At 35.1% G+C, this 23,751-nt stretch overlaps 1 protein-coding gene across 1 annotated transcript in view; it reads left to right on the forward strand.

Moving 5' to 3' along the window:
* Positions 1-23,751, forward strand: part of LOC148947242 (uncharacterized) — a 173,459-nt gene that overhangs the window by 56,376 nt on the left and 93,332 nt on the right. Inside the window, exon 5 of the mRNA XM_089096544.1 lies at positions 18,278-18,415. Within this exon, the coding sequence (XP_088952670.1) occupies positions 18,278-18,415 (138 nt within the window). The remainder of the gene's footprint in view (positions 1-18,277; positions 18,416-23,751) is intronic.

Raw genomic sequence — 23,751 nt, forward strand, 5'->3', positions numbered from 1 at the left:
CTATGATGGACGTTGAAGTCTCCATGAAGGATAATGGCAGACTTAGCGGACTTGCCCCGAATATATTCAAGGGAGTTTCAAGGTAGCTGGTAATCCGGTAAGTTGGAGGGCTATACACGGTACCGACAATCACGGATTTATTTGGGAGGGTCACCCTGACCCACAGAGCTTTTTCGCCTGCTGAATTTGGTATGTTCAGGCATGAATAAGGTATATGGCTCTGTATATAAACAGCGATACCTCCTCATCCGTATTTAGCACCGTCAGTACGCTCTCGATCCCGCCTGAGGAGCGTGTATCCCTGTATGGCAACCTCACTGCTCTGAATTTCTTGGTTTAGATTGGTCTCAGTGATACACATGATAGATGGCTTGACCGAGTTCACTAAATGTAGGAACTGGTCAAACTTAGATCTGAGACCTCGTATATTTCAGTGGGCTACCGTAGAGCGTAGACAGGTCCGTTTGGATGGTCGGTAGACGTGCTACAGGTCGTTGTCAAAATGGCTGTTTGGTCCGAGGCTTTTTGTTGTTAATCATAACCAGGTAAAAGAAGCTTTGCCGGGTGGTTAGCCCAACAAAGCCCATAAATCCATTGCCATGCATCATTAGACGGGGAAATTGGTGAACAGAGCTCCGAATCAAAGTCTGGCACTTACGTGTTGATGCTAGATCAAAGTAAAATTAAGATGTTTGGAGGAAGCGAGAAATTGAATGCTCGATGAGCTAGTTCTGGGTTGTTATAGTTGATAATCATATCTAAGGCATTTACATCTGTATGACTTTTAATATCAGTCATAGGATAGAGTCGGGGAAGGCAAAAAGTCGGCTTTATCCCTCCAATCAGTGTTGTTCGGAGTTCCTGAAGGGGATAATAGTTAGTTATGCCCCATACAGTGCAGCAATAAGAAAGATAACAAAGGACAAATGAATAGTAAAGAGAAAGCATTACACCGGGAGGAAGAAATTGATTGGCACGATGAAGCATAGACACTTGACGAGAAATTTTAGAATGTGCATAGGAAATATGAGTTTTGAAAGAAAGAAAACAATCAACGTGCGCGCCAAGAAGTTTAACACAAGAGCACTGGGGAATTATATCAGTAATATAAAAAACAAAGATTGTTGGGGAAGGTTCAGACATGTGGTATGGGGTTCGAAAATGAATAATGCTACTCTTAGAGCTATTCAACAGCATTCCGTTCTGCTCACTCTATGGCAATATTCTGCTCACTCTATGTCAAATGAATTCTATGTCAATACCATGTTTGAGTATAGCTTTCCTAAGCACCGGTTTTGAACTGCTTAGAATGGAAAATAAATGTATATTTTTATGTGGTTCCTTCAATGTCATGATGGCAACTAATGACCTTTTTTACTGTTCGCTGGATGATATACGGTAATTTCAGTGTAAAAAAATCTGTGACTACACGCAAATGCTCGGGTGTATTGTGATTAAAATCCATTAGAATGTAACCATAGGGTTTATTTGTTCCCTGACATTATGGTGAAAGTAGAAATTTTGGAGCACCGGGGTATATTTGTTCATTGAGAGTTATTCGAGAACTTGAATTACGAACAACTCTGTAAACGATATAGTAGGTACAATTCAAAGCAAGCGTTTAGAAACACTTGCTCTGATGAAAGAGATTGTGTAGAAATAGAGTTAGGGAAAGTTTTTCATGATGGGAGTGAATAGTAAACAGTTGTAGCATTTCTTGAGCCTGAGGTCAATGAATTCAGCCAAATCTTCAATAATCAACTAAGAGATGGTTCAATAATGCTGAACACGTCAAGTCCCAGCATGCATTTTGTGTCTGATGTAATAGACTTTATTGAATCATAGGACTCTTTCCAAACACCGTAGCAACAGTGTATTTTTTCGGGTTTTCCAAAAATATTTGATTACGATTTTGAATTAGTTTTGTTAAAAGTGTCGCTTTTCCCCACATTGACGGACCAAAAAGAAACGATCTGACGATCTAAATTGATACATATTGTCATCAAAGTCTTCAACAGCGGGAACACAAATAACTTTAAACTGTAGTGGTCTAATGAATAATTTCCATATCAGTCCTATTACTACTAATACTACTATTACTACTACTACGATGTTCAAGAACAAAAAAATTAGAATAATGAATGCTTTTTTTATTTTAAAATAAATACACATCATTTTTAACAACATAAAAACTTTTCACAGTTTAAGAAAAACACTTAGAAAAGGCCCCCGGAGGGGTGCGGCGGCTTGCCAAAAGCCGGGTCCTCCCCCCAGGCTGGCTGCGGACGGGGAAGGGCAAAACAATTTTTATTTTAAAAATTTAATAAGATACATTGAAGAAACATCAGTAACTCTGCCTTGTCTTGACACAGAACTAAGAAAATCTTTCCCCACCTCCCGCCTACTATTGAATTGAAAGGATTTTCTCTAGACCGAGATGTTTTCTACATTTTACACATACAGCTTGATCTGAAATGAGGGAGTGCCCTTGAGGTACTACCATCACACCATCCTCACAAATATAGACTTTGCCTGATATGTGTGTTTAAAAAAACTGTGCATGCCAGTATACTTAATGGAGTTAACTTTTAAGGGGGACCCATTTATAAATGTTATTGTATCGTTGTTTTTGTAAATAAAAGTTATATTCCAGTTTAAGAAAAACTGAAGTATCTTTATTGTAAATAAAAAAAACATGTATTATTCCTATTTTGGTTGGTTCTCGAACAAATGCAATTATTGTTTATTCAATTGATAAATGCCTTTTACAGTTATTTGTATTTTGAAGTTTTGTAAATTTCTATGATAAAATAAAGACTATTACACCAGACACAAAATTCATACAGGGAATTGACGTGTTTAATGTAATTTAACCATAGTCTTTGTTGAATATTGATGATTTAGCCGAATCCATTGAAGAATGGTTTCAGGAGATGCTGCAATTATTCACTGTCCGATCTCATCATGAACATGTTTCCATAATCCTAATACTCCAAAATCTCTTTTATCAGAACATATGTGTGGTACCACTTGCTTTGAATTGTACTTACTATATCATCTACAGGGTTGTTCGTGATTCAAATTCCCTCATAACTCTAAACAAAAAAATATATCCTGGTCTGCCGAAATTTATACTCTCGGCATACTATCAGGAAACAAATATACCCTGTGCTTGTATTCTACTGGATCTCAATCAGAACGTGATTGTCAAGCCATGGATTGTCAGTTTAATTGACATATACTGATATTTCTTCCTTAAGGTTTTGATAATTTCTTATTTACCGAAATAAGAAAGATGACTACATTTCAAATGTATTTTATTTTCAGCAAATTGCAAATTGTGTTCTGGTCTTGAGAAGGCATGGGGGTTATCAGCCCTAGTCATGATAGTTTTTGATCGTTTTGAGTTTGACTCGGGTATTTATTTTAATTTATGTTTGTTTTGAGTTTCATTTATTTATTGATATTTATTTGTGGCAGTTTTAGGCTGGAAGATTATTTGACTGTATTTTTGCTCATTCTTGGCTTAATGAAATTCTATACTTTTCTTTGAAAAAAATTGTTTTGTGGAATTTTTTTTTAATTAATGTCAGTAAAAGGGGGGAGACAGCCCAAAAGTAATCTGCTATTATTAAAAGCTATATGGTAGAATTCCTAATACCAAACAATACCTCTGCGAATTTGTTGTTGTTTTCGTATAACCAGGTGTCACTGTATCCTAACAGCGGTCATACAACCAAGAAAAGGGCTCATTCAAGCTAATATCATAACTTCTGGGACTAGCCAAAATTTTATCAGAGGGTAACTTGGACCTCTCCCGCTTTTTGCCCTCAGAGTCCATTGGAGCCAAACATCGCGCTGTGTCAAAATTTAAGTGTCCATTATAGTTAAAAATAAACAATGAAGCATTAAAATCAATGTCTACAAAGGTAGTAAAACCTTTACATTTCCCTTAGCTCAGGCCCAATGTTCTTAGAATTGCTCACAGTTTGTTATGCATTGCTGAACTATGGATATTACGGATATTTTATGAGATAATTGCGTTTTACCCGCTTATACCTTAAAATTTCACTCAAGAATGCAAGTCAGGTTTTAAAAAGGTGGGAGTAGAAAGGGGGGTCCGACTCGTGACGGGGCTCCATATATGGGCATAGAGTCCCTAGGGAGATGGTTTTTGTCACTGAGAATGAAAAAACAGGATTTTTCTCACTTGAAAAAACAGGAATTTTCTCACTTTTATGGATGTTTCTTGGACGGTTGTGAGTGTTGGTCAATTTATTTGATGTTTTTCATGGATTTCAAGATCAATTTATGTCTGTTTTATGGTTTTTGTCAGTGAGAATAAAAAAACAGAAATTTTTTCACTTTGATGGATGTTTTCTAGATTATTGAGTCTAACGGGGACAGGGTCAATGACACTTCGTTCAAGATCAATTGATTGTTGTTGTTGTTTTGGTCAAGTGCACGCTCGGGGCGAATGTCAATAATTCCCCTTAGAAACAACAAATTAATTCCCCTTTCTTGACAAATCAATCAACCATGACATCATCTGTCAGACATTAAAATACTTCACCCAGAAACAATTCACCTTGACATCACCTGTCAGATATTAATAAACTTTGCCCCGGAAACAATTCTGATCGAACTCCAAAGATATTAATAAACTTCGCCCCGGAAACAATTCTCCAAGAAACTCCGGTGAATGTTTTGATCTTAGAGATGAAGATATTAACGTGGGAAAGGGTTTCTTAGTAATTTCAAATGTGACAGCGCAGGGATGCCAAAAACAAAAGGATTATGAAGAAATTCCGTTTAGGGGTTATTTGGGCGAAACCGTTTTAGACATTTTATGGAATTATTTCGGCGAAACAGTTAGAGACATTTTAAAAGAGGATTTTAGAAGATGTTTTAGAAGAGGTTTTGAGTGTGGTCGTTATAATACACAAGTTCCATTTGAACAGTGTCGTGAGGTCCCCTACCCCAACCCCAAAGGGCCCCGATCCCATACCCCAACCCCGAAGGAAGCCCCCGGTCTCCAAAGGTCCCCCGGACTCCCAAAGGACCACCCGGCCCCCCAAGAGCCCCCGGACACCCAAAGGCCCTCCCGGGTCCCCAAAGGACCACCCGGCCCCCAAGGGCCCCCCAAACCCCTAATGCCTCCCCCTGGGCCCCCAAAGAGTCCCCTCCCCATTTTTAATACTATTTTAAGGCTTTATTATATCTTTTCAGAACAAGTTATTTTCTTAATGTCCATCAAACCCATTTTACAAGTTGAAGTTCCCATCCTTCTCATCCATAACTTTACTTTAGAGCTTTTTGGATACCTCAACACCATGAAATACCTTTCAAAAGACATTTCAGAGCAAGTTACTCATCTTTTCCCCCACAACTTTACTATACTGGCTTTTTGGATACCTCAACACCAAGCAATACTTTTCAAAAGGCATTTCAGAACAAGTTCTTTTCATAATGTCCATCCTAAACCCATTTTACAAGTTGAAGCATCCATCCTTCTCATCCACAACTTTACTTTACAGCTTTTTGGATACCTCAACACCAAGCAATACTTTTCAAAGACCATTTCAGAACAAGTTCTTTTCATAATGTCCATCCTAAACCCATTTTACAAGTTGAAGTACTTATCTTTTTCACCACAACTTTACATTACAGCTTTTTGAATACCTCAACACCATGAAATACCTTTCAAAAGACATTTCAGAACAAGTTCTTTTCATAATGTCCATCCTAAACCCATTTTACCAGTTGAAGTACTTATCTTTTTCACCACAACTTTACTTTACAGCTTTTTGAATACCTCAACACCATGAAATACCTTTCAAAAGACATTTCAGAACAAGTTCTTTTCATAATGTCCATCCTAAACCCATTTTACAAGTTGAAGTACTTATCTTTTTCACCCACAACTTTACTTTACAGCTTTTTGAATGCTCCAACACCATGAAATACCTTTCAAAAGGCATTTCAGAGCAAGTTTCTTTCTTAATGTCCCTTCTAAACCCATTTTCCAACTTGAAGTACTCATCTTTTCCTCCACAACTTTACTATACTGGCTTTTTAGATACCTCAACACCAAGAAATACTTTTCAAAAGGCATTTCAGAACCAGTTCTTTTCATAATGTCCATCCTAAACCCATTTTACAAGTTGAAGCATCCATCCTTTTCACCCACAACTTTACTTTACAGCTTTTTGGATACCTCAAGACCAAGAAATACTTTTCAAAAGGCATTTCAGAGCAATTTCCTTTCTTAATATCCCTTCTAAACCCATTTTCCAACTTGAAGCATCCATCCTTTTCACCCACAACTTTACTTTACAGTTTTTTGAATGCCCCAACACCAAGCAATACTTTTCAAAAGGCATTTCAGAGCAGTCTTTTTTCTTAATGTCCATCCTAAACCCATTTTACAAGTTGAAGTACCCATCCTTTTCACCCACAACTTTACTTTACAGCTTTTTGGATACCTCAACACCAAGCAATACTTTTCAAAGACCATTTCAGAACAAGTTCTTTTCATAATACTACTAACAACTCATCGCAGCAACAAGCCGCCTGAGGCCAACACAGCTACGCACGCTCCTCCTCCACCCCAATAATGTCATAATGTCCATCCTAAACCCATTTTACAAGTTGAAGCATCCATCCTTTTCACCCACAACTTTACTTTAGAGCTTTTTGAATACCTCAACACCATGAAATACCTTTCAAAAGGCATTTCAGAGCAACTTTTTTTGTTAATGTCCCTTCTAAACCCATTTTACAAATTGAAGTACCCATCCTTTTCACCCACAACTTTACATTACAGCTTTTTGGATACCTCAACACTAAGAAATACCTTTCAAAAGGTATTTCAGAACAATTTCCTTTTTTAATGTCCCTTCTAAACCCATTTTACAACTTGAAGTACCCATCCTTTTCACCCACAACTTTACTTTACAGCTTTTCGGATACCTCAACACCATGAAATACTTTTCAAAGACCATTTCAGAGCAATTTTTTTTCTTAATGTCCCTTCTAAACCAATTTTCCAACTTGAAGCATCCATCCTTTTCACCCACAACTTTACTTTACAGCTTTTTGAATGCCTCAACACCATGAAATACCTTTCAAAGGGCATTTCAGAGCAACTTTTTTTCTTAATTTCCCTTCTAAACCTATTTTTCCAACTTGAAGTACCCATCCTTTTCATCCACAACTGTACATTACAGCTTTTTGGATACCTCAACATCAAGAAATACTTTTCAAAAGGCATTTCAGAGCAAGTTACTTTCTTAATGACCATCCTAAACCAATTTTCAAACTTGAAGCATCCATCCTTTTCACCCTCAACTTTACATTACAGCTTTTTGGATACCTTAACACCAAGAAATACTTTTAAATAGACATTTCAGAGCAAGTTCCTTTCTTAATGTCCCTCCTAAACTCATTTTACAAGTTGAAGTACCCATCCTTTTAACCCACAACTTTACTTTACAGCTTTTTGGATACCTCAACATCAAGAAAAACTTTTCAAAAGGCATTTCAGAGCAAGTTCCTTTCTTATTGTCCCTTCTAAACCCATTTTACAAGTTGAAGCATCCATCCTTTTCACTAATAAATTTACTTTACAGCTTTTTGGATACCTCAACAACAAGAAATACCTTTCAAAAGGCATTTCAGAGCAATTTTCTTTCTTAATGTCCCTTCTAAACCCATTTTACAAGTTGAAGCATCCATCCTTTTCAGATACCTCAACACCAAGAAATACTTTTCAAAAGACATTTCAGAGCAACTTTTTTTCCTAATGTCCCTTCTAAACCCATTTTCCAACTTGAAGTACCCATCCGTTTCACCCACAACTTTACTTTACAGCTTTTTGGATACCTCAACACCAAGCAATACTTTTCAAACACATTTCAGAACAAGTTATTTTCTTAATGCCCTTCATAAACCAATTTTACAAGTTGAAATTCTAATCTTTTTCACCACAACTTTGCTTTACATCTTTTTGGATACCTCAATACCAAGAAATACATTTCAAAAGGCATTTCAGAGCAATTTCCTTTCTTAATTTCTCTCATAAACCAATTTTCCAAGTTGAAGTACCCATCCGTTTCACCCATAGCTTTACTTTACAGCTTTTTAGATACCTCAACTGCAAGCAATACTTTTCAAGGACATTTCAGAACAAGTTCTTTTCTTAATGTCATTCCTAAACCAATTTTACAAGTTGAAGTACTCATCTTTTTCACCACAACTTTACTTTATGACTTTTTACATACCCCAGCATCAAGCAATAGTTTTCAAAAGGCTTAATTATGCCTTTCCAGAACAAGTTCTTTGCGTAATGTCCTTCCTAAACCAATTTTACAAGTTGAAGTACTCATCTTTTCCCCCACAACTTTACTATAAGGCTTTTCGAATACCCCAACATCAAGCAATACTTTTCAAAAGGCTTTATTATATCTTTTCAGAACAAGTTTTTCCCATAGTTATCTTCCTAAACCCATTTTACAAGTTGAAGTACTTATCTTTTTCCCCACAACTTTGAAAAGTTCAAGTTCTCTTCTGAATTTTACCAAAGAACATAATTCAATTCTATTTTCTCCAGAGAAAATAAAAAGCTTCCACTTCAGTTTTAAGTTCACCAAGACATCAAAAACTTAAAGTTCAGTTCTAGATTTTTCCGTAGAAGATATGAAAAGTTATACTATGATTGTGATTATTTTCCATGAAGATAAAAAGTTTCACTTTAATTCTAAATTTTCTTAGATTGAGTTCCGACTTTTCACATAGAGATAAAAAAATTTAAAGTTCTGTTCCAAATTTTTCATAGAAGATAGGAAAAGTTATACTTTGATCGTGAATATTCAAGTTCTCTTCTGAATTTTACCAAAGAACATAATTCAATTCTAATTTCTTCAGAGAAAATAAAAAGCTTCCACTTCAGTTTTAAGTTCATCAAGACATAAAAAACTTAAAGTTCAGTTCTAAATTTTTCCGTAGAAGATAGGAAAAGTTATACTATGATTGTGATTATTTTCTATGAAGATAAAAAGTTTCACTTTAATTCTAAATTTTCTTAAATTGAGTTCCGACTTTTCACATAGAGATGAAAAAATTTAAAGTTCTGTTCCAAATTTTTCATTGAAGATAGGAAAAGTTATACTTTGATCGTGAATATTCAAGTTCTCTTCTGAATTTTACCAAAGAACATAATTCAATTTTAATTTCTTCAGAGAAAATAAAAAGCTTCCACTTCAGTTTTAAGATCATAAAGACATAAAAAATTTAAAGTTCTGTTCTAAATTTTTCCGTCGAAGATAAGAAAAGTTATACTATGATTGTGATTATTTTCTTCTCTTTATTTTCTTCTAAACTTTAAATTTTTTCATCTCTTTGAGAAAAGTCGGAACTGAATTTAAGAAAATTTAGAATTAAAGTGAAACTTTTTATCTTCATGGAAAATAATCACAATCACAGTATAACTTTTCCTATCTTCTACGGGAAAATTTAGAGCTGAACTTTAAATTTTTTATGTCCTGGTGAACTTAAAACTGAAGTGGAAGCTTTTTATTTTCTCTGGAGAAAATTAGAATCGAATTGTGTTCTTTGGTAAAATTCAGAATAGAACTTGAATATTCACAATCAAAATATAACTTTTCCTATCTTCTATGAAAAATTTGGAACATGACTTTAAATTTTTTCATCTCTTTGTGAAAAGTCGGAAGTTAATTTAAGAAAATATAGAATTAAAGTGACACTTTTTATCTTCATGGAAAACAATCACAATCGTAGTACAACTTTTCCTATCTTCTATGGAAAAATTTAGAACTGAACTTTAAATTTTTATGTCTTGGTGAACTTAAAACTGACGTGGAAGCTTTTTATTTTCTCTGGAGAAATTAGAATTGAATTATGTTCTTTGGTGAAATTCTGAAGAGAACTTGGACTTTTCTATCATCTATTAAAAATTTCGAATAGTATTTTAAATATTTTCATATGTTTGAGAAAAATCTGAACTAAAGTAGAAAATTTTTATATTATTTTATGAAAATAGAAATGATCAATAAATTATTTCATTTTCATTGAGAAAATTTATAATCGAAGTTGAACTTTTCTTCACTTCTTTAAGAAAATTTAAAATTGTAGTGAAACTTTTTATCTTCATAAAAAATAATCACAATCATAGTATAACTTTTCCTATCTTCTAAGGAAAAATTTAGAACTGGACTTTAAATTTGTTATGTCTTGGTGAAATTAAAACTGAAGTGGAAGCCTTTTATTTTCTCTGGAGAAATTAGAATTGGATTGTGTTCTTTGGTAAAATTCAGAAGAGAACTTGAATATTCACGATCAAAGTATAACTTTTCCAATCTTCTTTGAAAAATTTGGAAGAGAACTTTAAATTTTTTTCATCTCTATGTGAAAAGTCGGAACTGAATTTAAGAAAATTTAGAATTAAAGTGAAACTTTTTATCTTCATGGAAAATAATCACAATCATAGTATAACTTTTCCTATCTTCTATGGAAAAATTTAGAATTGAACTTTAAATTTTTATGTCATGGTGAACTTAAAACTGAAGTGGAAGCTTTTTATTTTCTCTGGAGAAATTAGAATTGAATTGTGTTCGTTGGTAAAATTCAGAAGAGAACTTGAAATTTTCTATCTTCTATGAAAAATTTGGAATAGTATTTTAAATTTTTCATCTCTTTGAGAAAAATCTGAACTGAAGTGGAAAATTGTTATATTATTTTGTGAAAACAGAATTGATCAATAACTTATTTCATTTTCATTGAGAAAATTCAGAATCGAAGTTGAACTTATCTTCTTCCGAGAAAATACTTGGAACAGAACTTTAAATTTTTTCATCTCTTTGAGAAAGGTCGAAACTGAATTTAAGAAAATTTAGAATTAAAGTGAAACTTTTTATCTTCATAGACAATAATCAAAATCATAGTATAACTTTTCCTATATTCTAATGAAAAATTTAGAGCTGAACTTTAAATTTCTTTTGTCTTGGTGAACATAAAACTGAAGTAGAAGCTTTCTATTTTCTCTGGAGAAAGTAGATTTGAATTTTGGTCTTTGATAAAATTCAGAAGAGAACTTGAACTTTTCTTATTTTTCTGACAAATTCGGAACAGTATTTAAAATTTTTTCATCTCTTCGAGAAAAATCTGAACTGAAGTGGAAACTTTTAATATTATTTTGGGGAAATAGAATTGATTAATAACTTATTTCATTTTCATCGAGAAAATTAAGAATCGTATCATAACTGTTATTCGTCCAGTGAAATATTTAAAACAGAACTTTAAGTATTTTCATATCATTCAGAAAAGTTGGAGTTGAATTTAAGTAAATTTATAATAAAGGTGTAACTGATGATCTTAATAGTAACTAATTAAAACCGTAGTCTAACTTTTCATATAGTCCACGGAAGTAATCAGTAAATAACTTTAAATTTTTTATCTCTTGTTCATATACTAAATGTTGAAGACACATTTTATGCTTTCTGGAGGAATAGGAACTTATTTAAGGTCTTAGTTAGAATTAAGAAATGAACTAGAAAATTAGATGTCAAAGTATAACTAAACACATCTTATCGTTAAAATTGGTAACATAACTTTAAACTTTTTAATCTCTATGTGAAAAGTCGGAACTGAATTTAAGAAAATTTAGAATTAAAGTGAAACTTTTTATCTTCATGGAAAATAATCACAATCATAGTATAACTTTTCATATCTTCTACGGAAAAATTTAGAACTGAACTTTACATTCTTTATGTCTTGGTGAACTTAAAACTGAAGTGGAAGCTTCTTATTTTCTCTGGAGAAATTAGAATTGAATTATGTTCCTTGGTAAAATTCAGAAGTGAACTTGAACTTTTCAAGTTGTGGAGAAAAAGATAAGTACTTCAACTTGTAAAATGGGTTTAGGAAGAAAACTACGTGAAGAACTTGTTCTGAAAAGATATAATAAAGTCTTTTGAAAAGTATTGCTTGATGTTGGGGTATTCGAAAAGCCTTATAGTAAAGTTGTGGGGGAAAAGATGAGTACTTCAACTTGTAACATTGGTTTAGGAAGGACATTACGTAAAGAACTTGTTCTGGAAAGGCATAATAAAGCCTTTTGAAAAGTATTGCTTGATGTTGGGGTATGCAAAAAGTCGTAAAGTAAAGTTGTGGTGAAAAAGATAAGTACTTCAACTTGTAAAATTGGTTTAGGAATGACATTAAGAAAATAACTTGTTCTGAAATGTCTTTGAAAAGTATTTCTTGGAGTTGAGGTATCCAAAAAGCTGTAATGTAAAGTTGTGTGTGAAACGGATGGGTACTTCAAGTTTGAAAATAGGTTTAGAAGGGACATTATGAAAGGAACTTGCTCTGAAATGTCTTTTGAAAAGTATTTCATGGTGTTGAGGTATCCAAAAAGCTGTATAGTAAAGTTGTGGGTGAAAAGGATGGGTACTTCAAGTTGTTAAATGGGTTTAGAGGGAGCCTTAACAAAGGAAATTGCTCTGAAATGCCTTTTGAAAGACATTTGTTGTGGTTGAGTTATCTGAAAAGCTGTATGGTAAAGTTGAGGGGGAAAAGATGAATACTTCAAGTCGGAAAACGAGTCTAGGAGGGACATTAAGAAAGGAACTGGCTCTGAAATGTCTTTTGAAAAGTATTTCTTGGTGTTGAGGTATACAAAAAGCTGTAATGTAATGTTTTAGATGAAAAGAATGGATGCTTATAGTTGTAGAATGGGTTTTGGAAGGATATTAAGAAAAGAAATTGCTCTAAATTGTCTTTTGAAAGGTATTGCATGATGTCGGGGCATCGAAATAGCTATAATGTATGGTGTTGGGTAAAAAAAATGTATCCTTCAACTTGTAAAATGAGGTTTAGAAGGGACAATAAGAAAGGAACTTGCTCTGAAATGTCTTTTGAAAAGTATTTCTTGGTGTTCAGTTATCCAAAAGCTGTAAAGTATAGTTGTTGGTTAAAATAATGGGTGCTTGAAGTTATAAAATGGATTTAGGAGGGACATTATGAAAGGGACTCGCTCTGAAATGCCTATTTAAAAGTATTTCTTGGTTTTAAGGTATCCAAAAAGCTGTAAAGTAAAGTTGTGGGTGGAAAGAAAGGGTACTTCAAGTTGTAAAATGGGTTTAGAAGGGGCAGTAAGAAAGGAACTTGCTCTGAAATGCCTTTTGAAAAGTATTTCTTGGTGTTGAGGTATCCGAAAAGCTGTAAAGTAAAGTTGTGGGTGAAAAGGATGGATGCTTCAACTTGTAAAATGAGTATAAAATGGACATTAAGAAAGGAAATTGATCAGAAATGCCTTTTTAAAGGCATTGGTTGCTGTTGAGGTATCTAAAAAGCAATATAGTATAGATGTGAGTGAAAAGGATGGATGCTTCAACTTGTAAAATGGGTTTAGGATGGACATTAAGAAAAGAACTGGCTCTGAAATGCCCTTTGAAAAGTATTGCTTGGTGTTGAGGTATTCGAAAAACTTTAAATTAAAGTTGTGGGTAAAAAGGATGGGTACTTCAACTTGTACAATGGGTTTAGAAGGGACATTAAGAAAAGAACTTGTTCTGAAATGTCTTTTGAAAGGTATTATTTGGTGTTGAGGTATCCAAAAAGCTGTAATGTAAAGTTGTGGGTGAAAAGGATGGGTACTTCAACTTGTAAAATGGGTTTAGAAGGGACATTAACAAAACAAGTTGCTCTGAAATGCCTTTTGAAAGGTATTTCTTGGTGTTGATGCATCCGAAAAGGCTGTAAAGTAAAGTTGCGGGTGAAAAGGATGGGTACTTCAAGTTGTAAAATGGGTTTAGGATGGACAGTATGAAAAGAGCTTGTTCTGAAATGGTCTTTGAAAAGTATTGCTTGGTGCTGAGGTATTCAAAAAGGCTGTAAAGTATAGTTGTGGGTGAAAAGGATGACTACTTCAAGTTGGAAAATGGGTTTAGAAGGGACATAAGAAAAAAGACTGCTCTGAAATGCCTTTTGAAAAGTATTGCTTGGTGTTGGGGTATTCAAAATCTGTAAAGTAAAGTTTTGGGTGAAAAGGATGGATGCTTCAAGTTGGAAAATGGGTTTAGAAGGGACATAAAGAAAGAAACTTGCTCTGAAATGTCTTTGAAAAGTATTTCTTGGTGTTGAGGTATCCGAAAAAGCTGTTAAGTAAAGGTGTGGGTGAAAAGGAAGGATGCTTCAACTTGTAAAATGGGTTTAGGAGGGACATTAAGAAAAGAACTGGTTCTGAAATGCCTTTTGAAAAGTATATCATGGTGTTGAGGTATCCAAAAAGCTGTAAAGTAAAGTTGTGGGTGAAAAGGATGGATGCTTCAACTTGTAAAATGGGTTTAAAAGGGACATTAAGAAAGGAATTGCTCTGAAATGCCTTTTGAAAAGTATTGCTTGGTGTTGAGGTATACAAAAAGCTTTAATGTAAATTTGTGGGTGAAAATGATGTACGCTTAAACTTGTAAAATGTGTTTAGAAGGGACATTAAGATAGCAACTTGCTCTGAAATGCCTTTTGAAAAGTATTTCTTGGTGTTGAGGTATCCAAAAAGCTATAAAGTAAAGTTGTGGGTGAAAAGGATGGGTACTTGAACTTGTAAAATGAATTTAGGAGGGACATTAAGAATGGAACTTGCTCTGAAATGTCTTTTGAAAAGTATTTCTTGGTGTTGAGGTATCCAAAAAGCTGTAATGTAAAGTTGTGGGTGAAAATGAAGGGTACTTCAAGTTGGAAAATAGATTTAGGAGGGACATTAAGAAAGTAAATTGCTCTGAAATGCCTTTTGAAAGGTATTTCTTGATGTTGAGGTATCCAAAAAAGCCGTAAAGTATAGTTGTGGGTGAAAAGAATGGATGCTTCAAGTTGGAAAATGGGTTTGGGATGGACATTAAGAAAGGAACTTGCTCTGAAATGCCTTTTGAAAAGTATTTCTTGATGTTGGGGTATCCAAAAAGCTGTAATGTACAAATGTGGATGAAAAGGATGGGTACTTCAAGTTGGAAAATAGGTTTAGAAGGGAAATTAAGAAAAAAAGTTGCCCTGAAATGCCTTTTGAAAGGTATTTCTTGGTGTTGAGGTATCCGAAAAGCTGTAAAGTAAAGTTGCGGGTGAAAAGGATGGATGCTTCAAGTTGGAAAATGGGTTTAGAAGGGACATTATGAAAACAATTGCTCTGAAATGGTCTTTGAAAAGTATTGCTTGGTGTTGAGGTATCCGAAAAGCTTTAAAGTAAAGTTGTGGGTGAAAAGGATGGGTACTTCAAGTTGTAAAATGGGTTTAGAAGGGACATTAAGAAAGGAAATTGTTCTGAAATGCCTTTTGAAAGATATTTCTTGGTGTTGAGGAATCCAAAAAGCTGTAATGTAAAGTTTTGGGTGAAAAGGATGGGTACTTCAACTTGTAAAATGGGTTTAGAAGGGACATTAACAAAACAAGTTGCTCTGAAATGCCTTTTGAAAGGTAGGTCATGGTGTTGAGGTATTCAAAAAGCTCTAAAGTAAAGTTGTGGGTGAAAAGGACGGATGCTTCAACTTGTAAAATGGGTTTAGGATGGACATTAAGAAAAAAGACTGCACATTATGAAAAGAACTTGTTCTGAAATGGTCTTTGAAAAGTATTGCTTGGTGTTGAGGTATCCAAAAAGCTGTAAAGTAAAGTTGTGGGTGAAAAGGATGGGTACTTCAACTTGTAAAATGGGTTTAGGATGGACATTAAGAAAAAAGACTGCTCTGAAATTCCTTTTGAAAAGTATTGCTTGGTGTTGATGCATAGAAAAAACTGTAAAGTATAGTTGTGGGTGAAAAGGATGGATGCTTCAAGTTGGAAAATGGGTTTAGAAGGGATATTAAGAAAGGAAATTGCTCTGAAATGCCTTTTGAAAAGTATTTCTTGGTGTTGAGGTATCCGAAAAGCTGTAAAGTAAAGATGTGGGTGAAAAGGATGGATGCTTCAACTTGTAAAATGGGTTTAGAATGGACATTATGAAAAGAACTGGTTCTGAAATGCCTTTTTAAAAGTATTTCTTGGTGTTGAGGTATCCAAAAAGCCAGTATAGTAAAGTTGTGGAGGAAAAGATGAGTACTTCAAGTTGGAAAATGGGTTTAGAAGGGACATTAAGAAAGAAACTTGCTCTGAAATGCCTTTTGAAAGGTATTTCATGGTGTTGGAGCATTCAAAAAGCTGTAAAGTAAAGTTGTGGGTGAAAAAATAAGTACTTCAACTTGTAAAATGGGTTGAGGATGGACATTATGAAAAGAACTTGTTCTGAAGTGTCTTTTGAAAGGTATTTCATGGTGTTGAGGTATTCAAAAAGCTGTAAATTAAAGTTGTGGTGAAAAAGATAAGTACTTCAACTGGTATAATGGGTTTAGGATGGACATTATGAAAAGAACTAGTTCTGAAATGTATTTTGAAAGGTTTTTCATGGTGTTAAGGTATTCAAAAAGCTGTAATATAAAGTTGTGGTGAAAAAGATAAGCACTTCAACTGGTAAAATGGGTTTAGGATGGACAGTATGAAAAGAACTTGTTCTGAAATGGTCTTTGAAAAGTATTGCTTGGTGTTGAGGTATCCAAAAAGCTGTAAAGTAAAGTTATGGGTGAAAAGGATGGATGCTTCAACTTGTAAAATGGGTGTAGGATGGACATTATGAAAAGAACTGGCTCTGAAATGCCTTTTTGAAAGTATTTCTTGTTGTTGAGGTATCCAAAAAGGCAGTATAGTAAAGTTGTGGAGGAAAAGATGAGTACTTCAAGTTGGAAAATGGGTTTAGGAAGGACATTAAGAAAGTAACTTCGCTCTGAAATGTCTTTTGAAAGGTATTTCATGGTGTTGAGGTATCCAAAAAGCTCTAAAGTAAAGTTATGGATGAGAAGGATGGGAACTTCAACTTGTAAAATGGGTTTAGGATGGAAATTAAGAAAATAACTTGTTCTGAAAAGTTATAATAAAGCCTTAAAATAGTATTAAAAAATGGGGAGTGGGCTCTTTGGGGGCCCGGGGGGAGGCATTAGGGGGTCTGGGGGCCCTTGGGAGTCGGGTGGTCCTTTGGGGACCCGGGAGGGCCTTTGGGGGTCCGGGGGCCCTTGGGGGGCCGGGTGGTCCTTTGGGAGCCCGGGGGACCTTTGGAGACCGGGGGCTTCCTTGGGGGTGGGGGTATGGAGATGGGAGACCTTTGGGTTTGGGGTAGGGGACCACACGACACTGTTCAAATGGAACTTGTGTATTATAACGACCGCACTCAAAACCTCTTCTAAAACATCTTCTAAAATCATCTTTCAAAATGTCTCTAACTGTTTCACCGAAATAATTCCATAAAATGTCTAAAACGGTTTCGCCCAAATGATCCCTAAACGTAATTTCTGCATGTTCCTTTTGTTTTTGGCATCACTGCGCTGTCACATTTGAAATTACTAAGAAACCCTTTCCCACGTTAATATCTTCATCTCTAAGATCAAAACATTTGCCGTAGTTTCTTAGAGAATTGTTTCCGGGGCAAAGTTTATTAATATCTGACAGGTGATGTCAAGGTGAATTGTTTCTGGGCGAAGTTTTTTAATGTCTGACAGATGATGTCATGGTTGATTGATTTGTCAAGAAAGGGGAATTAATTTGTTGTTTCTAAGGGGAATTATTGACATTCGCCTCGAGCGTGCACTTGGCCAAAACAACAACAACAATCAATTGATCTTGAACGAAATGTCATTGACCCTGTCCCCGTTAGACTCAATAATCCAGAAAACATCCATTAAAGTGAGAAAATTCCTGTTTTTTTATTCTCACTGACAAAGACCATAAAAAAGACATAAACTGATGTTGACATCCATGAAAAACATCAAATAAATTGACTAACAAACACAACCGTCAAAAAAATATTCATAAAAGTGATAAAAATACTGTTTTTTCAAATGAAATAAATCCTTCTTTTTCATTCTCCGTGAGAAAATCATCTCCCTAGGGACTCTATGCCAATATTTGGTGTCCCATCACGAGTCAAACCCCCCTTTCTACTGGTGGGTTTATTTGTCTCCCCAGAAAACAGATTTCATTAAGGAATATTATGATTGGATTACGAAAATACGTCAGGAAAGTACGTCACAGATGTCAAGCAACGAAGCTGAAGCGCACACTTTTCCTTGACCTAAGGTCGATTATCTTATATTCTGTATGTTCCTCGTGTTCTGAATTTTTTGCAACCGTTGACTGAATTTATTTATTGTGTGTTATTTATTAGCTTATAATTTGTTTTTAGCTCAACCCAAACTAACAACGAGAAAACAATTGCTGAGACTGGCCCACTAGATGTTATCCAATATACGAACAATATTTTTCAACGGATCGTAGCCAATGCTATATCAATCCTACGATTTTTAGCCTGCCATTCTGAAAGGTAAAAATTACATGTTATTTACATAACATACCCTTCGAATTGTGAACTTCTCATATTTTTTATTTGTTTAAAAAGTAAAGTTAAAATTTATGTAAATTGATGACACTAGTCAGTCTGTGGTCATATTTTTTTTACCTTGCCATAACTTTTTAATCTTTCTTTAATGAATTAGATTATCTTTCATTTTGATGTGTAATTTTTTATTCTTTTTGCTTTTATCCTTTTTTTTGCTTTACAAATATCACATTAACAAAATCGTCAATATCCGTTGGTTTAATGCAAGTATAAATACAATTTTCTTGGACCAATGGAAGATAAATATACTTTTAGGTTGTAATAAGTAGAATACCAAGCATATATTCTATGCCAAGTTATATTCTACAAATATAACGGATTATCCCGTGTAGGTTAATTTGAACTAGTTTTCCAGATATACGTTGTATAAGCAACGAAGGAATAATTTTTTGTTTTTTGTAAATTTCTAATTCGCTCTTTACTTCCATCATGAAAACTTAAAAACAACAATAAATATATCACCTAAAAAAATTGCCCATTTTTCTCACTCCTTAGCAAAGAAAATATCTTGCACACAACTTGACATTTATTCTAGTTTATTTACGATTTCAACCAAAGTAGTTATTCCGTGCATTAGAATCTGCTTATTATAAAAAATAATTTTTTTGTGCCATTCTCAATTAAGTAATAAAGGAAAATTGTTTTATATTAATTTGAAATGCAATTATCCAATTCCTTTAAAGCTACAGATTTTTATTGTAGGCTAATATTGAATATCAGTAGTCAAGACTAGTAGCCAATACAGAATGTGTTGTATTTTGGAAATATTCCCCCCCCCCTACAAAAAGGGTTGGTGTGATATTGAATTAGATTTTGTTTGAGAAATTTTTTTTCTATTTTAACTAGAATTCTTTCCTGCTTCAAGCTGAAAAAAATGAAAAAAATTAAGTAAGATTCTAGTAGTACCCCTACTCTGCTTTTATAGGTACCCATAGGGAAATTAGCACGGGGAAATAAACATGTGATTGTTGGTTATGTTTTCTGGTTATGTTTGTTGGTTATGTTGGTTCTGTTTGTTGGTTTTGTTGGCTATGTTTGTTGTTTGTTGGTTATGTTCGTTGGTTATGTTTTGTTGGATGTGATTATTGGTTTTTGTTTGTTGGTTATGTTTGTTGGTTATGTTTGTTGATGGTTATGTTTGTTGAATGGAATTGTTGTTTCTTGATTATGTTTGTTGGTTATGTTGGTTATGATTAATATTTGTTGGTTATGTTGGTTATGATTAACGTTTGTTGGTTATGTTTGATGGTTGTTGTTTGATGTTTGTTGGTTATGTTTGTTGTTTGTTGGTTGTTGGTTATGTTTGTTGTTGGATGAAGGTTTGGATATATTTGAAAATAAATGCTGTTACTAGCCAGTGCCACCTCTTATTTCTCGACAAACTTCCCAGGTGTTTTCCCCCATACATGTCTAGACGAATTTCCAGGTGCTAGAAGCCATATTGTTTCTCTCGTATACATGTTTAGACGAATTTCCAGGTGTTTCTATTTCCCCCTATTGTTTTGCCACTACTTCACCAGTACTTAAACGGTACATCACGGTAAACCCCTTTGTAATTCAAGCGGAGCTCTGTTACATCACGTGACATACCCTCACCTTTAAAGGGTAAGATAAGTGGAGCTACCAACCCCTTAAGCCGTCACACCTACACAATGTGGTCTCCAGTTCTATTAAAGGCGACAAAGTTGGCAAGACTCCCAAGACACACCCATCCAGGCACAAATGACCTCACACGGGTTACCCCATTTCAAACACTCAAGTCTAATATTCTTGACGCAATTTTATGTAACCCTGCTTCAGGAACCCATTGGGGAATCCCCACATGTAACGTAACGACAGCTCACACCTTACGTAACGATTGTGCATCACTGTCACGTAATACTTTTTTAACATTTTTGTTTTCGCCCCGAACACTCAATACATTTATCCAATTTCTTTTTTCCTTACTTCTTTAACCTCGCCAGGACTAAAAAGGTCAATTTTCTTCCAAGGGAAACGCGCTCTAAGCAACAGGACTAACAGGTAATTCCCATTATTTTGTCCTACTCAATACGTGATAGTCATTACCATGCAATAAAAATCACCCTGTTCCAATCGATTAAATGATATTCGCATCAGCGCACATAAGCACTACAAGGTTATCGACTTTCTAGGAGGATCTAGACAGCAGGCATTATATAGCTATTGTTCTAGATTTTTCAATATGTAAGTGATTATCTATTGAAGAATCCTCCTAGATGAATAGGGCTAAAAAGACACAGACTTTTCTACTTACAAAATTGATAAAAAACGTTATACAACAATGAAATCACAGAAAAAGCAATTAAAAATCAATAAAAACATGATAAAACCTTATATAGGCTAAAATATATGCAAAATATTCACGAATTAAAGAAAGGTATGAGTCCTAGAAGCTAGCAATTCCAGAGGGGCGAGCTGATATTTATGGTATATTTAAACCATATTAAGAGGTATTTTTGAAAGACTTTTAACAAAACTTAAAGGACTTAATACAAAACAAAATTTGCATAGATGTTAAACTTATGAATATTTTACAATATCCTGACATTATACAGCAGCCCCCGCCCCCTAACAATCATTTTGAGAGGGCAGACTGTTATTAGTGCTACATTTAAAACCATATTAAGAGGTATTTTAAAGGACTTCTAACGCATTGTATCGTTTCTTTGAGCTAAACCTATGAATATTTCACCCCATCGTGACAAAACACCCCCCACCCTCCCCAAGCAATCATTTCCGGAGAACAGGGTTCATGTTAGGTTTTAATTTATAGGCACTATTGAGGTATTTCAAAGAGTCCGTAACGAAACTGCATCGTTTCTTTGAGTACTTGTTGGATTTTCACCCTCCTCCATGGAAAACATTCTTTAACGCATCCACCTTAACTTTTAAGCTGTAGAACATGGTACTCCGGGTAATTCACCCCACAATGACATTACTGGACTTCCCCCCCCTGACATCACATCGTCATTCCTAAGGCATTTTCAGTTACTTCATAATAAAAATTATGCATTTAAATACTGTGATTCAAGTTTTTGCAACCCAAGCCCATCACGATGCCCCACAAAACACTCAACACCGCCATGGAATCGTCCCCCATCCATCACATTGTCGCAGCAGCTCCCAGCCCCGGGCGAGCTGATATTAGTGGTATATTTCAACCATATTAAAAGGTATTATTGAAAGACTTTTAGCGAAAATATCCATTTCTTTGAGTTAAACTTATGACTATTTCACAATATCCTGACATTATACGGCTGCCCCCCGCCCCCTGAATATTTCACAGTACCCTGGAATTATACGTTAGCCCCTTCCCTGTTGTCTATACCTCATAGTGAGATTCCAATCGATCCGAAGAGTTCTCCAACCAGTGCCTAGCGCGCTGCAGGGGAGCTCGGTCAGCGCCTACTTCTTCCGAGGACGGAATCCAGACTTCGACTAGGTGATGAAAAAGGTTAATAAAATAGTGTTGCTTGAGATAATTTAAAAAGTAGCAATAATAGGAAATTAAGATGGGATTTAAACTGCATCCCTAAGAAATTAACATAGGATTTCATAAGCCTGCCCTCCCTTTTCACATAGGATTTTAAAGACGTGCCCGATGACGTCACAGCATCCCTGACAAGATTCCCACCCCAGGCAGGCTTTCCGGGACTCCAGATTTTCTATTGTTTCTTCAGTATTGGCAATATTCCTACCCATTTTTGGCATATTGTTTTTTCTCGAAGATTTTCAAGATATCGATGACCAGGTCTAACCAGGTTGACACCATCATATTTTACAAACTAGACTCCAGGAACCCATGGGGAATCACCAACCACGGGTAAAGAACTGGGTGCTGGGTAAATAACGACGCTCATTTTAAGCAATGCCACCTTACGGGAGAGGTTGAAAGATAAGCGGATCATCTTGCGAGAAGAGTAGATACCCAAACCGTTAAATAGTATACTTATGGGCCCATAGCGAAATGGCACTGCGAAACTGTTTTCACACTGGCATTACCCTCTCATCACCCCACGACCCTCCATCATCCGTGTGATACCACTCCCCCACCCCTAGGACATTTTCAACCTTTTTCGCTCCGATAATAATCTAAAAAATTGCATTAAACACTAAATTTATGAAAACAAAGAAGTCGCCCCCTTTCTTTGCTAGTGTTTGGTACTCTAAGCATTTCATCCCATAATTCCACACTATTACTGCTCTGTGATACCCCTCTGACATCGCCCCCATTTCCTCCAAAGCTCTTTTCAGACACTTCTTGTTAAAAGTTTTACTTCAACCCATTCATTTGCGTTTTGGGAAGCAATTAACGCCGTAGTTCCAAACTAAAACTACTCTCAACACCCCTACGGAACTCGTCATCATCATTGTAAGCGTCTTCTAACGTTTGAAACACGCACATCCACAGACACACAAAAAAAACACACACAAAAACACACACACAAAAACACACACACAAAAACACACACACACAAAAACACACACACATACAAACACAAAAAAACACAAACAAATAAAAATACACACACACAACACACACACACACACACGTGTGTGTGTGTGTGCGTGTGTGTGCGTGTTTGTGTGTGTGTTTGTGTGTGTATGCAGTTTGTTTGTGTGTGTGTTTTTGTGTTTATTTTTGTGTGGGTGTGTGTTTTGCGTGTGTGTGTTGGTTTTTGCATGTGTGTTTACGTGTTTTGTGTGGTGTGTGTTTGTGTTTTTGTGTGTGTGTGTGTGTGTGTGTGTGTGTGTGTGTGTGTGTGTTTCGGTGTGAGTTAGTGTGAGAGTGTGTGGGTGTGATTTTGTGTGAGTGTGTTTGTGTGTGTGAGTGTGATTTATAGTGTTTGAGTGTGTGTGAGTGTGTGTTAGTTAGTGAGAGTGTGAGTGAGTGTGTTATTGTTAGATATAGAGTGTGTTAGATTTAGTGTTTTTTTGTGTGAACACTTCTTGTTAAAAGTTTTACTTCAACCCATTCATTTGCGTTTTGGGAAGCAATTAACGCCGTAGTTCCAAACTAAAACTACTCTCAACACCCCTACGGAACTCGTCATCATCATTGTAAGCGTCTTCTAACGTTTGAAACACGCACATCCACAGACACACAAAAAAAACACACATAAAAACACACACACAAAAACACACACACACACAAACACACACACACAGACACAAAAACAAACACAAACAAAAACACACAAACAAATAAAAATACACACACACAAACACACACACACACA

This window comes from Artemia sp. Qi Xiang Cuo, chromosome 11, assembly GCF_049724085.1.
Source record: "Artemia sp. Qi Xiang Cuo chromosome 11, ASM4972408v1, whole genome shotgun sequence".
NCBI lineage: Eukaryota > Metazoa > Arthropoda > Branchiopoda > Anostraca > Artemiidae > Artemia > Artemia sp. Qi Xiang Cuo.